This window comes from Echinops telfairi, unplaced genomic scaffold (assembly GCF_000313985.2).
Source record: "Echinops telfairi isolate 266 unplaced genomic scaffold, ASM31398v2 ScPeMD7_4;HRSCAF=17, whole genome shotgun sequence".
NCBI lineage: Eukaryota > Metazoa > Chordata > Mammalia > Afrosoricida > Tenrecidae > Echinops > Echinops telfairi.
Window position 1 is genome coordinate 44566305 of NW_022103900.1, and position 17002 is coordinate 44583306.

The 17002-nt window shown below is 39.6% G+C and overlaps 1 protein-coding gene across 1 annotated transcript in view; it reads left to right on the top strand.

Moving 5' to 3' along the window:
• The first annotated feature begins 865 nt into the window (after window positions 1-865).
• The window catches only part of LRP1B (LDL receptor related protein 1B), a 1686774-nt gene continuing 1670637 nt past the window's right edge, over window positions 866-17002 (top strand). The window contains exons 1-2 of the mRNA XM_045298375.1: window positions 866-932; window positions 1384-1506. Coding sequence (XP_045154310.1) covers window positions 866-932; window positions 1384-1506 — 190 coding nt within the window. The remainder of the gene's footprint in view (window positions 933-1383; window positions 1507-17002) is intronic.

Consider the following 17002-nt stretch of genomic DNA (forward strand, 5'->3'; position numbering starts at 1 on the left):
TCTATAATTACATAAAATATAATCCAGGGCAAGATATGTTTGCAAGTAATGAGATGTAAAGATGTCATAACTTTTATGACAATGGAGGTGATGGTGACAGTGGTGGATTTACAAAAAAATACATAATGGGATAATATAAATCATATGTGCTCTCAGGAAACATCTTTCATTTGGGAATATATAAATATATATGCACAGCCATGTCTATAGATTAAAGAGTGTGCGTGTCTGTGTGTTTAATCAATATTTACAAAACCTTCTGGTGGTTGGAGAGAGGTTCGTGGAGAAGAGAGAAAACCATAACATATTTCATCAAATCTGTGATGCCATTAAGTACAAGGTGCAGCACTATTTTGTATATTTCTCTAGAAGTACTACTGAATAAGCAATAGCTTTTGTATCACTTAGAATTTTATTTGATGCATAATGAACTCACATATCAATTTAATGATAGATTTCTTTTTATCATAAATCACTCTTGACTATCCATAAAATATAAATGAAATCAAATGGATGAATATTTCCTAAAACTCCTTCACATTCAGAGGTTTTAAGACACATCTTGATTTCAGGTATCTTGAGATATAAGAAATAAATTTTGTTTTAGAATCAGCGAAGAATTTTATTAAATGTGTCCCTAGGGTAAAAGTAAGTGATTGCAAATAGCCTACAAGCAACTAGGACTTGAAGGAAAGCTACAGATCCCAACTCCTCTGACAGGATGGTAGGAAAGTAGCGTGGACTTTGGGAATGCAATCTGGAATTAGAAATGGCTTTATAGACGTTTACTAGTACTGTGGTCTTTCTGTAGCAGAAGCTGCCACATGGGAGATTGTGGGGAAAGGAGGAGGGAAATAGTACGGTAATGGATATCCAACTGATACAGAGATTTAAAGTCCTAGTATTAGGATTTAATTTTCCTCTGGTCGATGGTTAGGATTTAAATATTCAGAGATGAGGTTATAACCACAATATTTGACCATTATTTTTGACTTTGTATGGCTCTTGAACAAGGGAAAACTTACATTTGTATTCTCAAGAGTCTCCGCTTTGGATCAACAACTTTCAAAACCTCTGCTCAGTTGTGCTTATGTCATGTGACAACGCCTCTAGTCATAAACACAAACAGAATTCTTCACTCTTTCCAGAGTATGTTCTATGAACCTACAACAAAGTCTATCAAAAGTGTGTATTTGAGTGGAGAGACAAATGAAATAAATCAATCAATAAATGTAATAATTACTTTGGCTTTGCTACTGAGTAGAGAATGTGCTTTGGATTCATGTACCTTTTATGTATTGCTGTCAGACACCTTGTTTTTGGGCAGACCTTTTATTCCTGTTCAGATCACTCACATGGTTTTTGAAACATTTTTGTTTTCAGATCAGCAACTGTGTGCTCCCGGTGAATTTCTTTGCCACGATCGCGTGACTTGTGTCTCCCAGAGCTGGCTGTGTGATGGCGACCCCGACTGCCCTGATGATTCAGATGAGTCTTTAGAGATGTGTGAGTAGAAAGGTTTTCATGCTCTTCAAATGTACTCTCCCTGTAAAACAAGGTGTCAGCTGTTTGCACGGATGCCTCTTCTGGTTGCTTCTTCCTCTTTTTCCCAAATAGCCTGAGAAACTTGAAACCATTAATTCATTAACTGCTCCTCTGAAGTGAGTACGTGAAAAAGAACAAAGAAATAGAGTTTAATAGTGTGGATTAACTCCTGAGGGGCAAAATGTGCAAGACTGCCTAAACTGCCACTTTACCCGTGGGTTTAGCAATTGTCAAGTGAAAGAGAATGACAGCCTTTTAGAAGGCAACATTAAAAGAGAATAAGACCCTTCCTAATACTTGACTTGATAAATTTTGAGGCAGAAAGAACATATAAGAGGAACAAAAGGAAATCAAATTTTTTATATCAGTTTACTTGTATCAATGTCTTAATGTATTACATCCATAATTAAGCATGTTTTCTTTTAAAATTGAAAGAAAAGCATATTATCTAACTTTCCACATGAGTTTGGGCTTTTCCCTTGATAGAATCAGATCCAGAAGCACCTTAGGCAAGATTGTCTAGCAAAACAGATCCAGTGACACTCTATGTATAGGAAAGAGCCTTATATCCAGAAGGAATCATATCTCAAGAAGGCATCTCAGCCCAGTCTAACTCAAGTCCATAAATCCGATGCTAGTCCATCAGGCCTTCTTCTCATTAAAGTCTCTGCATGCCAGTGATGCGGAATGGTGAACCAGGAAGCTGGAAGATGGCAGCTGACTCCAATCAGTGGGACAATGGCAGGGTACAGACAGAGTCCCCGTACGTAGGAAGATGATGTCACAAAGAGAGAGAGGGAGGATCCTAACTTCCCCACTTGCAAGAAGCCAATCAATGAAGAGAGAGCATCAGTCTGTGACCAGATTGACACATTAGATTCCACCCCTACACTTTCATAAACATTCAAGCTGACATAAGCTCTAACTGCCATAAGTCCTAATTGTAGTCAGACTTCTGTAGCTGATTTAGAGTCGAGCAGATGGCTGGCCCACATGTAAAAAGACAGTGACAAAATGATAATTATTAACAATGGCCACAGATAAATCTGTTACACTTAAAAATATGCACTATTCAGTCCCCTGGACCTTAATGCTGATATTATATTTTAACACTTCCACCAGAATTCTTTTCTTCTTATGCAATGATGTATGCCAGCCTATTAATATCATTCCCACAAAACCAGGTCAAAGGGAAGAAAAAAATCCATCATCCTAACTACTTGAAAGTGTGGATATAATAGTTAACTGTTATACTTTCCCTTATAATCTATTTGTTTGCAAGTATTGAAGGAAAAGGATCAATATAAATACTAATAAAAACATTGCCTTTAGAAAGCAGTTGGTGATATATATCCTTAAAATGCTAGTCTTTTTTATAGTCTATCAACATGTGCTTACATATTTGCATTATTTGCCCCCCTTCCCCATACCTTAAAGAGACTCACTTCTTCTAAAGGAATAAACTGACTTTTGTGGTTCTTATTTTCACTAATTTAATTCTCAGACATTTACTGCACCGCCTATGAAATGGACAAGGTTCTAGGCGTGATAAGAGAGAGGGGGTGGGGAAGGTGAAAAAAAATCCTCCATTGACTAAATTGAACGTGGTAGATCTGTGTTTAGCAGCAAAGAAGAGCCAAGCGCTCCTACGTCCTCTAGCATTGGTAAACTGAAAACACTACCTCCAGCAAAAGAAGCCAGGGATAACAATCTCCACATTGGTTGATGAAGTGGTCAGGTTAACAAAATGTATAAACAAATGTTTGACAAGTGGGTTCTGGGGACTGGGTGAGAGGGAATTGGAGAGAATGAGAGAGGGTGAGGGACAATTTCTGAAATTAGAGTACCATGCTTGTTGTACCATTCTGAATATACTAAGAATATCCTCGTGTACCGACATGAGGAAGCTGCATGTATGTGGGTTAAGTCTCAATAAAACTGTTTGAAATAGGAAAAGGAAGAAAAAACCCCTCAATATTGTGCATATGGGTACAGAATTTATAATAATGTAAAAAGACCCAAACTAATAAATGTGTAAACACGAATTAGATATATTGCATGTATTAATCAATATCATATATGTATATATAAATGTAGTAGCATACGATTTTGATATATTAACTTTTTAATATTTATTTTTCCCTTATTCAAGTGTGAGCTCTGAGTTATCTCCTCATTAAGCCTACTAGAACTTAGTTAGGCAGTGAAATGTCACATTCTTGTATGTGACTGGTGATGATATACATTCTGCGCTGTTGTCCCCTCCAAATGTTTGATCACAAATATGACAGAAACGGGATAGATTTGTGGAATCTATCTGCTGGTAAAGGTCAAGTTTCAGGGGGAGCAACAGTGAGCTTGGCAGCAAGAAGAAAGTAGACAAATGGCATTTTAGGCAGGGGTTCCCTTTAAGCTGGTGAAGAAATTGGGGGTGGAAATGATGTTCTTTTTGTGCTCAAGACAAAGATCCGTAGTGTGTGCAACAGAGGAGGGGATGCCAGACCAAAGAGCTTTGGTGGTGAAGACGGGGCTACGGTAGAGCAACAACGGAGCCCGGCTAGGACAGAGGGATCAGTCATCAGTATTTCACCCATCTCTGACTGCTCGATGTCTATGGCATCATGACTGGCGCACATTCGGCGCACAGCAGTAGGTACCCCATCAGTGAACCATTTACCCCAGTTGACGATTTACTCTGAGTGTTGGCCACCCCTACCACAGCGGTTGTGAAGTAGTTTTACTATCTCCCCCATCTGGAAGGTAGGCCCAGGGTGGAGGGAAAGCACTGGGTCCCTCAAATCTTGCACGTACGGTTACACACAGGCTGAGGCCTAAGATTAAGAATAACCGGTGATCCCTCCAACTACCAGGACCCCAATTCTGCCTTGCAAACCTGGTTAGACCAGAGGATGCACAGCGATACAGATGGGAATTGGAAACACAGGGAATCTAGGACAGATGAGCCTCTCAGGACCAGGGGTGACAGTGGTGAAACAAGGAGGAAGGGGGGTGTAGAAAGGGGGAATTGATCACAGGGAGCTACGTATAACCTCCTCTCTGGGGGACGGGCAGCAGAGGGGTGGGTGAAGGGAGACGCTGGGCAGTGTAATATAAGATACAATAATAATTCATAAATTATCAAGGGTGCATAGGGGAGAGGGGAGGAGGAAGGGAGGGGGAGGGGAAAAAAGGAAAATGAGCTGATTCCGGGAACCCAAGAGGAAAGCGAATTTGGGGAATAATGAGGGCAACAAATGTATAGATGTGCTTTACACAATTGATCTATGTATTGTGATGAATTGTATGAGCCTCAATACATTGATTAAAAAAAAAGAAGAACCAGTGAATTAATTAGAAATAGATACAGTTTCTTAGTTGACTTAGTTTGTAAGATAAAACTCATTCCTGCTTAAGTTATTTTACCAGTTTTAAAGCTTCAATTTTTTCCCTCCTCATTAAAAATATATGGCTTCACATTTTAAGATAGTTACCCTCTTGGCCTTTCAAACTTCAAGATTGTTGAATATACTTAATGGCAAAACAAGAACAATTCTCTCTTCAAAATGGCCAAATAACTAGGATACAGAAATGATCATTTTTCTACATGACTGTTTAATCCAGGCAACATATTTGCATTTACATTTAATTAGCCTGTTTTAAATCAATGGCTTCAGTCAGGCCTAATGGAAATCCGAGTGGGCATTGGGAAAAAAAAGCTTTATAAATAATATCAGACTTTTTCAAATTTAAATTTCACAATCCAGATGTTCACAATTACCATTTTCTCTAATCACAGTGCATTGTAATGCGTTATTGTATGCTATTCTTACGGACTCATAATGGATCTACATGAAATAATAGCATAATTTTATAATTACATGGATACATACATCAAACATAAAAGATAACTACTATAAATTGAAACCCTTAATGACTGATTCTTAGCAAGGGCATTTCTGTGCTCAGAGTATGAACTAAAGTATTTTATCTTTGATTGGAAGACAAAATCTGTTGTAACTACAAAGTATTAGATGTGAACAGCTGAGTCAATAATTTTTTTCCGCGTCTATTTAACTTTAAAAATGCTAGGACGATAAATCTAGTATAGAATTTTATTATGTCATTGAGAAGGCTTGAAGTGTCAAAATTCTAACAGAAAATGAGTGGATCCTGCTAGGGATGTAGAAAGCTTTATTTGTGAAAAAAAGAGTGCCTGAAACTCTCTAAACCATGAATGCACATCAAGAATTTTTGTTATGTGTTTTGATGAACCTGTGGTGACAGCATGCAGAACAAGGGTTTCTGGGGTGGGGGGTGTACTGTGGTGGTGGTTGTGTGAGAGCAAGGAGTTCAAGAAGGAAAAAAAAATTGAAACTTTGGAAGTAATTTTACAATAAGGCTTGAAGTGACCAATCTATGGAATGGTATGGTATCGGTATTAAGTCCCAATAAAGTGGTTTTGAAAACAAGAGATTATGGAATCTAAATGAAATTTGACAGTTGAAAAGATGAGAAGTTAATTTTCCACCTCTTCTGTGATTGTTTAATCACCAAGCTCTAAGTTATATTCTAATCTCCAAGAAACAGTGGTTAGCTTTCACTGCCAAAAGCAATACATGCACTAGACTGTTACTTGAGTTTGATTTACTGCTAGACTGATTTAATGTTGGGATGATACTTAAATATACAGTTGGAGAAATGTAATAAATATGTGCTTAGCATTGGATAGAAGTGCCAATTGCCCCATATTAAAAATGAAAATCTATGTCTGCACATGATTTGAAATAAGTTTTCTTGTATCTAACATACTGACAAGTATTTTAGAAAAATACTATCTTTGCATCCTTCGAGGTAATGAGAGTAGGAAATTGCAGAATTCATCACTTTTCTTCTCAGTGCCTTCAATCCAGTATTCTTCGTCTAGTGTGGCGAGTTTGATCAGTTAAAGTGAAATGGAGATGTTTCTCCATCGAATGAACGCTTGATATCACTTCCATCAGGGAAGTCTCTTTAAAAAACACGTTCATTCTGAGGCAGTCTAAGTGTAATCCCCTATAGGGTTGTCTGTTGAAAAAGACACTTTTTTTTTAACCTCAAAGATTAGCTTGATTTGATGGATATTTTGCAGTCATCTGAGATTATTGCACTGAACATTCGATTTCCCGTTGCATGTCGGGAAGTCTTAGCTATGCTGTTCCTCCTCTTTGGTTCGACTCTACCCCTCGAGAGGATCATTTAGAAAAGTCTTCTGTTACTGGATATATTGACTCATTGGCCAACAAAGCAGAATGAAAATTACCTGAGGAGACCCTGCAGCGCTTTTGGAGTGATTTGCACATCATTGCATGTTTTCTCTTCCTCCGAATGGGTCTATTAGTATTTTCAGCGTGGCAGTCCCATATGATCTCTGGTGTTCGCTCTTCTCTATTTTTATAGGTGTGTTTAGGTTGTTTGTTAATCACAACAATTTACTGGGAGGGGGTGGGGCGTGCTTCTCAGTTTACAGTAAGTACAAAAATACGCTGCCAACACATTTGGCTCCCAGGCTCTCATTAGCCAGCGCACGTTCAATGCCACTGCTAAATCATCCTCAGTGTGTAGTGATGGAATTTGGCCCATGCCCAGGTGTGGTGACGGCACACAGTGTGGTCTCACTCACAGGTGGACACGTAAGCTGAGGTGTGTGCACCTGAGAACGATTCACGGTGGAGACAGCACAGGGTCATCTGCAAATGTTTTGATGTTCAGGTATTTTTTAAAAAGCCTCTGTATTGGTTAGGGTTGTCCCAGTATTTCACCACCTGAAACAAAAGCTTCAAAGTAGCGCTTCAAAAAATAGGAGCTTGTTTTCTTCATTTTAAAAAAAGTTGTAAACGTCGGACAGTTCAAGGTTGATAAAGCAGCTCCAAGATGACACCAGGTGTGTCCCTTCCTGTCCTGCCACCCTGCCCACGTAGCTGCCCATCTCGTAGTCACTGTGTGATAACCCCACCTTCCCTGTCCCCTCGGTGTCACCATGGCAGGCAGGGAGAGGCAAATAAAAGAGAGCCTCTCTGTTGATCAGAAAAAGAATTGCCTCTCTGAGAAACACACTCCGTATAGTTCTACTTAGATCTTCTTAGCAAGAACTAAGTAAGAGGAGAGAGCAGAGTGGTGAGCATTTTCAAAAGGATCCTTGTTTTCCAAAACAAAACTAGGGAGTTCGCCTTGAAAGTCCCAAGAGGGAAGAAGATAATAGGTGACGTGGCAGCTGTGCACTTTCTGGGCAGGGAGTGCTCCCGGCTTCTCCAGGGCAAACCGCCGGATCCCAAAGCCACTTCCTTCACGCACACCTTTGCTCTTGGGCAATTAATGTGAATGTTTGAGCCTCTGCCATTTCATCTGAACAATGAAAGTGATAACAGTTCCCCACACACTAAAGAGCCGAGAGTGACTTTTATGAAGAAACACCTCACTTGAAGGCCTTTTTAAAAAAACCATTTTATTGGGGCCTCAGACAACTCTTATCACAATCCATTGTGTCAAGCACATTTGTACATTTGTTGCCATCATCATCCTCAAAACATTTGCTTTCCACTTGAGCCATTAGTTTCAGCTCCTCATTTCCCGCCCCCTCCATCCATGCTCCCCCCTCCCCCATGAACCCTTCATAATTTATAAATTATTATTGTTTTGTCATATCATACACTGTCCGAAGGCTCCCTTCATCCACTTTTCTGTTGTCCGTCCCCCAGGGAGGAGGTTATATGTAGATCCTTGTAATCGGTTCCCCCTTCCTACCCCACCCTCACTCTACCCTCCCGGTATCTCCACTCTCACCACTGGTCCTGAAGGGATCATCTGTCCTGGATTCCCTGTGTTTCCAGTTCCTCTCTGGACCAGTGTACATCCTGCGGTCCAGCCGCTGGATCAAAGGCCTTTTGGTGGAGCACCCTAAACTTTAGGGCCTAAACCATCCCCTCATGAGATCTCTTTACCACTCATCCCTAATCCTAATTGAAAAGTGGTTTCATTCTCACAGGGCGGGGCTCGGAGTCCCTTTAACTCAGCATAACTTCAAGTGGCTCCGTGTTTAATGGTTCCTTGGGCGACACCGCAAAGTCAGGACAGTGAGGGCAGAGGTAACTGAGGGGCGGGTGGCTCTGAGGACTTTGCCCAAATCAGCATCTTCTTTACTAGGAAAGGAGAGGTAAAATGTACACGTTTAAAACATTACTATAATGTTGGGAGTGAATGATATTGTTGTAACAGCACTGAAGCCCTGTAAAGTGTATGTCATTGTCTCCATTTGAGGGATGAGGACATTGGGGTTCTGCTTTTAGGGGGCATGCTGAGATGACCACGAGCCTGCGCTGGAAAGTCAAGGTTCAAACCCGGCGCTGTACATGTAAAAGTCTGTTAGCTTCATGTCTCAAGCGTGATCTGACGGTGATTTCTATGTGGACATCATCTTTCTTCAGTAGCCCCTCCGAGCTGGCTGCTGTAATGAATTAGTTTATTTTTTATTAGAACTTGCTTCATCCCCCCTTTTTTTTCTTTTGTCAATTGTAGAGGTAAAAAAGGATCCAACTCCTCACAGGCCCCCCTCAGGGCACCTCGCTGAAAAAAGCAATGGTGTCCTTTGAAACACAAGGAAGACCATCACAACAGGGTTGTCCCGTATTCCTTTCGGAAGTAATCAGTTCTAATTGAATAATGCAGTAAAAATAACAAGTCTCCTGGGAATGAGGAACAGATGCATTTATTAGCAATGAAAGTGGCTCTAAGTCACTAGGGTTAGATGTGGCTCTGCATGAATTGTCCATTTCCATAACTGTGAGCCTTTAAAGTTTACTCAGAGAGTGGGATGTTAATAAACTTCTGTTATCCATTTTGTGACCCTTCCCCTAGGATATACAGTTGAGTTTCTTTTAGAATTTCCTTCTAAACTTTCTATCTTTCACAGAGGTCAGAACAATAAAATGGAATTCAGGTGGGAGGTTATTAGAAAACAGATACGGCCCTTTGAATATGTAGTATCATTGGGCACTGAAAGCAGGCCATGAAACAATAAAGTGGATGGAAGTATGGTCCTTGTTTCTAAGGACTAGTGATTTAGAGGTCATTTTGCAATGAACTAAGACATAACCACAAAGCAAAGCCCTTTGTGAGGGAAAACACTGACATGATCCAACGTATTAAAGAGGGAGGCTACGCGACCCATGAGGACTTTTTATGTCTCCTTCAGTTCCTCTCTGTGATCTGAGGTGCCTCACCTTAGCAAAGGCCTAAAACATTGACCCTTCCTTCAATTAAAAAACAAAACAAAAAATCCCCACGTAAGAACCCAGTTGGAAGGTTAATATGAAGGAGCGGCGGATCCTGGGGCCAGATAATGGCATTTCTCCTCAGGGTGCACCAAGTGGTGCTCAAAGGCCTCTGGAAATTGGCCTCAGCAAGATGCAGGAAGGCCGGGCTCAGGGCCGCCTGCACAGCAGGGCCTACAGGAGAAGACCATTTGAACTGGGAAAAAGCCTGTCCTGCTCGCACGAAGGCCTTGCTTTTTGGTCTGCTGGTCGGAAATCACAGGCCACGGGACTAATAGCATGCATATATGCTAATTATACAATTCATTATGCATCATAGATATGTAATCATTATTTCTCATAGATGATTAGTCAAGACATTAATGATAAAGATGTAATGATGTAATTATCATATATAATGCAATTAATGATATAACAATGGAATATGATATCAACTTTATATGATTAGTTAATGCATTAAAATATCTGGGTATTTAATAATTATAATCTCAGCATTATATAGTATTTACTTGATATTAATATAAGTTAATTATATATAATTTACATATATATGCTATTTATTTTTGTGTTGATATATTGTTAATATTTTATATTAGCTAAATTTAACTAGTAGTTTGTTACTACAGTAACATAGAATATAATCATGTATTCTCTAGTAGAATTATTCATTATATAATTAACATAGGGTATAGTTACACATTTACTATGTCCCTCAGCCTGGGAAAATGTAGGGAATGGAAGCTTTTATTGGGCATACCCTTGTTACTCTGGTTGCTTGGCAAACTGGAGTCATTTCTGACTAATTGCCATCCTATGTACAACAGAGTGAAACCCTGCCCTACCCCATAGCATCATCACAACCATTGCTAAACATGAGCCTATTGTTGCAGCCCCCTGTCCTTCCGTTCGAGTGAAAGGAGGGGATTCCAGAGACAGCTCATTGCCCAGGTCCACAGTGGGGTTGGCTTAAAGGAGGGCGGACTGTAAGCAGATGGTTGTGCTGCGCTCTGTAGGGATAAAACTGAAGGCTGCGCGCAAAGTCAGCTTGGCCCCTTGGCCCACCATCATTTTTCCACACGAAGGAAGCATTTGGGGCTAGGGGTGAAGACTTCCTATCTTTCATGGGTGAGCACTTTCTTCCCGGAGGACATTTTATTCTTTACAGTGAGAGTATAAATTTAATTTGCCTTTCATTCAAGGGCTCCTAAAAGGACAGATTTTACTAAATGAAACACTAAGGGATGTTGTGTTCTGAGAATGCATTTGTAATGCCCATGTCCTCCTCTTTCTCTTTCTCTTCTCCCGTGTCTTCTTGATCCCTGCCCCAAAGCAGAATATGAAACCATAATTGATGCCTATGGAATTTTCAGTACAGCAAAGAGTATCACTATTTTATGAATTAGTATGTTAGCCATCTCCAAGTTTAAGGAATAGGGTTGACTTTGGATAGATTTTTTAATGATTAAAACCTGCTTACTGTTAGCTTTCATTATTTGTTTCAGGTTGGGAAAACTGTTACCAGGAAAGGAAGTTCATGTGAAGATAGGTAAACGTAGGCCTTGGGTTGGAGGGATCCAATTCGCTTCTTTCTAGAAAGCGCGGTGCTTATCCCTGAAAGAATGGAGGCAGATATCCATTCAGCTCATAGTGTTTCTGGGGACAGAGCGAGGCCTTAGGAGAAAAGTTCCTGTCTACATTATTCAGTGGAAATCTGATCTGTCACAAGGAGGCAGACCTCTCCAGCTCACGCAAACCTTCCTGGAATTCAGCAGCAAAGGAGAAAGCAAGCAAGCAAACACTTTGCAACCCTTCTGACAGAATTTCCAAGAGAAATTATTAATGCCAAGCTTTTGTCTTAGAAAGCAACATATAGCCATAAGCCTAACAATTCCAATCTTTCATAACAAAGAATTTGTAGAAATAGCTCCTATAGCTACACTACTATAACAACCATTGAAATACAGTTTACTAGTTTACATTAAACCAAAAAGAAATCCATGGTCTTCACGTCGTTTCTGACTCACCACGACCCTGCTACAGGAGAAAGTAGAACTGTCCCTTAGGGTTTCCAAGTCTGTCAATCTTTATGGAAGCCAACTGCCTTATCCTTTCCCTACAGAAAGGCTGGTCAGCTTGGGCCACTGACCTTTTGGCTAGCTACCTAGCACTTGACCACTGTGCCCTCGGGGCTCCTGTTTCATATTGGAATCATTAAATAGTATTCGATCTTTGTAATTAGTTTTTGAGAAAGATAGGTCAAATAGTATGACTACCTAAAGATAGGGAGAAAGATAGGAAGACGGGGAGCCAGGAAAAAACCTGAGGTATAGACAGAGGGTTGCTTGGCCAGTAGTTAATGGCAATAAAATTAGAGTAGAGTTAACAACAACAAAAACAAACAAGCCCCAACTCAAACTCACTGCTATCCAGTCAATACTGGTTCAAAGCTCCCCCCTGTGGTTTTCCAAGTGTAACTGTTTAAGGGAATAGAAAGCCCAGTCTTTTTCCCTCAGAGCTCCTGGTGGTTTTGAACTCTCAACTATGCGGATCACAGTCCAGTGTGTAACCACGACATCACCAAGACTCCTTTAGCATTAGGATAGGGGCGAAAAACGCCTTTCTCAATTCCAACTATCAACCAAGGAACCATTCCTGTCACCTTCAGGCTCACCTGACTCCTGGCAACACCATGTGCTATTTAGTAAAAATGCTTCAGAAAGTTTCTGAGAGCAGACCACTAGTCTTGTCTCCTATGGCACCTCTGGGGGGACTGAAACTATGAACCTTTAGGTTAGTAGTCTTATCCAAACCATCCCATTACAGACACATTACATTTTCATACTGTCTAAGAATGATGTGCTGATTGAAAACTCCCTCTTTTTGTAGGCTAAATGAAACATGATTAAATATCAGAGTACTATACTACTCTAGAATTATGAACAAGCTGTAAAACACTATTTGTAATGGTAGTGCCCAGGTCTACAGTAGTGGCACAAACTAGTTTAAAATATTATTTAATGATGGTATTCTTCCTTAAGTGAAAACACTTATTTTAAATGAATGATTAGTACATAACGTCCGATGGATATTTTCCAAATATTAATGGATGATGAATTCCTTCAAAATTAAAAACAAAAAACCAAACAAATTAAAAAAAAATGCCAACCAATACACCCTGCGGTCCAGTACACTTATTTAGAAGTACATTTTTAGCTCTCAGTGTAAAACTATCTCTTTCTAGTGCACAAAAATTCTAATTTATATACTTGATCCATCGCTCCTTATTTTTTGGAGAAATGTATAAACTTATAGGTTTATTGCTATTATGCATGTTATGCTCACGAGTCAATGCATTCGTATTAGTATAAATCTATATTGCCTTTTTGTGCGCCCTCAAGTTGGTTCTCATTCCTAGGTATCCTATATGATAGAGTAGGACTCATTCACGGACTGTAATCCTTTTTCTTTAAATGTAAAGTTGATCTTTTTATTATTAATTTGGTGAAGGCTTACAGAACAGATTATCAGGTTTACATTCAACACTTCATAAACATTGTGTTCAGTTTCTCATTTAACAATTCATATACATTGTGTTGAGTGTTGGAGCCTGCCGACGAGTCGAACCGTCCTGAAAGGGGGAGTGAGGATTAAGGGAAAAAAAAGAGAGACAGAAAGTATTGGGAGGGCAACAGTGAATACTGAAGCCCCGAGTTTATTCTACATCTTCCTTTTATACATGCAGAAACAACCCGGGGTTATAGTTTTCTCATTGCTAAGCAAGCACATTGGATACACATCAACAACTCTAAGGATTTCCAAACCAAGCATCCTTGAGAAAATTAACCATCCTGATTTCCCAGAACTCGCATACGTCCTTGTTCTTTTTCTTAGTCTCAATGTCAAGCCGCAGAAGCAAACAGCAGCAGATACTGACACCTGGGTTGTGAGACTTCGCAGCCATTTCAAGGCTGAGTCTTAATGGCCTTGAACAGTTGAGTTTTACATTCAGCAATTTATATGCAATTAACATTGCATTTCATCTCATTTCCTGAAATCCTCTCAATGTCATATCACTCTTCACACTCCTTTCTCATGTTTCCTCTTTTTATTTCTCCCCCTTGCCTGACTTTTCTGAACTTTCTTTTTGAGCTCAGATGGCTAAGTATTCACAGTGCATACCTCACTACTTTTATTGCTCGCTTTATGTTTGGTTGAAAACTGAGCCACCAGGAGGAATTCAGGTCCAGAGCTGAAGAAACACTAAGGGTCACCGCCATAGGGTTTACACCTGTCTCCCTCTGACCAACAAGCGTGGATTCTTTTACAGTTTTGAGTTTTAATCACACCCTTCTCTCACCCTACCTGGAACCTTCTAATTTGATCAGTTGGTAGAGGAAGCAGGGCACCATCTAGTTCTTTCAGTCTTAGGTTTGTGGAAATGGGATTTTCCCCGGTTCATTAGTCCATGAGATTAATTGTTTTTCATGTGTCTTCAATTGTGCATCACTCTTCTTTCCTCCTGAAAGGAAACAATCCATAGCTGCACCTTAAATGATGGCTCAAGATCTTCTAAGACCCCACTTGAAATTGAATGTTACCTTTATGGACTATGTTATGCCAGTGGGTATTGATGTTTCTTGAGACTACAGTCCTGGGTCCCTAGCCCCAAAGACTTATTTCCTCAAGGTATTTGATCTGAGAAGTTTGAATAACTTTGCCCCTGTATACTCCACCATTTTCAAGGACATCTATGCAACAAATGCAAATACCTATCTATTAGCATATTCTGTCAAAACTACACAATTGAATATATACACTCACTATCCATTATACACTTCCTACCTGTCTAACCACCTACCCACCCACCTACTCACAGATCACTATTACGGCAGGATGTGTATATTGAACTGTAGATTATCTTCCAGTGTCTTCCCCTGAATCAATTTTTTGCCAACTTCCCTTTCCTGTATGTTACCTTCATCTCATGCAAGTTGTAATCCTTTGATGGGAGCCAACTGCCATTGACTTTCTCTCACGGAGCAATGGGGGGATTCCAACACCAACTGTTTTATCTACATTTGTGTCCTTTACCATTGCTCAGCAAGTGTCTTCTGTTATAAATTCGTTTGTCTCAATCTGTATTATACTATTAGAATACAGAATCCTATGGTGATGCCTGATTTAGGTACTAAAATAACCTGCGATTTGGTCATAAAAAGAGAGGGTCTCTTCCCTAGGAGGGCTTTTGAGGATTTTACTTCACAACGTGTGCATATAAGACGATTCTAGTATCAAAAGTTGACTTGTTACTTTGATTTAAATAGTGGACAACCGTTGATCATAAGTGCTAACCTGCTGCATATAAAATGATAAATTATTTAGCATACGTTTAAGACAGGGTCTTGAACCAGTTAATTCCAATTCAACTTTCTGCCGAGAATTTTTATTTCCATCCCATATATATTGAATCAACATATTTTTACATTATTTTATTATGATTTATTCTAATACATATTTTAACAGCATTCTGAAGTTTATTCATACACATGCATAAGGAACTACACAAAGGCCTCTTATTCTCATATTGTGTACTAGTGAAGTGCTGCTCATCCTATGTTAGAAAATGATCAACGTATTGAAGAAAACAACTCTGCATGAGTGTCAGGTAGGATTGTTCAGGTTGTGAGCAGCATCACATGACATAAATATTATCGACAGTGTGTTTCCTATGAATTGAAATAGGTTACCTTGAAGAATAGGTGATATGCTTTAATTTGCATAAAGGAATTCTATGTATTAATGGTGCCCCTGCCTATGATGGTGTTCATAGTACCTTTTATAGGTGCTAAAAATAAGCCTTATGGGAAGTTACTTGCCAGAGGTTTTAAACCAATTAAGCTACAACTCTCCTCCCCGCCTCCCCGCCTGCTATGCATTCTCCCCATAGAGGCAGATGAGAAAAAGGAAATAGATCCCCAAGGTCAAGTTGTAGCCTTTTAGTAGCTGTACTATTTTCACACATGTCCAGTTCACTTTATGTTACACTCACTATGCTTCCTGTTGCATTAGTTGACCTAGATATGGATTTGGTTCTTCAATGCACAGACGTCAATATTAATTCAATGGCTCCTGTGGAGCAAGCCTGTGGTATTTGTTAGAAATGACAACAGAAACATCTTACAGATGAAAGACAGTGACAGTTGGAGGAGGACTTTTATTTTTCTCTCCATTGAGAAAGGACGTGTTTATGAATGTGTATATGTGGCATAAATAATGTTGAGAGAACCCCATGTACAGATGTATATGTTTTATCTCAACTTTTGTGCTAAATAAAGAAATTTTCAGACCAAAAAATAATGTTGAGAGATATATATGATGGGATTTGCATATCTACATATATGAACTTTATGCACGTGATTATGGGAAAATTTAATCTGAATAAAGTAACACAATCAAATATTTTCCTATGGGCACACATCCAATGCACGCATTTAAAAACTCATGAAGTGGCGAGACATGGCTGTGCGGCTTATGGAGGATTTTTATTCGCTTTCTAGTGTCATGCAACACATTATCACAAACTTAGCATGTCATCACAACATGCATTAGTTATCCCAAAGTTCGATAGGTCAGAAGTCCAGACAGGTTCAATGGCTTCACTGTTTCAAGTTTCACAGGCCAAAGTCAAGGTGCTCATCAGGCTGCGGATTTCTGAGGGACGGTCCATTTTGACGCTCACTTGGCTTGTTGGCGGACTTCTTTTCTTTGAGTTTGATTGCTGAGGCCACGCTTGTTTGTCAACTGCCAGCTGCTACCACTTTTGGCAGCTAAAAGCCACAAGGATCCCTTGGCACTGCCCATGTACTCTATTCAGTGTCGAACTGTTGTGTTTAAACTCCCCCTTGTTTCATGCTCTGAATTCCTTACTCTTTTGGGGGGAACTAACTGGAGAAAATATTCTGCTTTTAAAAACCTCATTATAATTAGATTATGGCTACTTAGATACGTTCCTGTTTATTCCTTTCCAGTGTGATATAATCCATGCTGTCTTCTTGCAGTTGTATAGGAGCAATTGATGGTTTGTTCCACAATTGACCCCAGCCCTTGTTCTGGTTGAAGATAGCTGGGTTCTCCATAGGTCCCGTCTACAA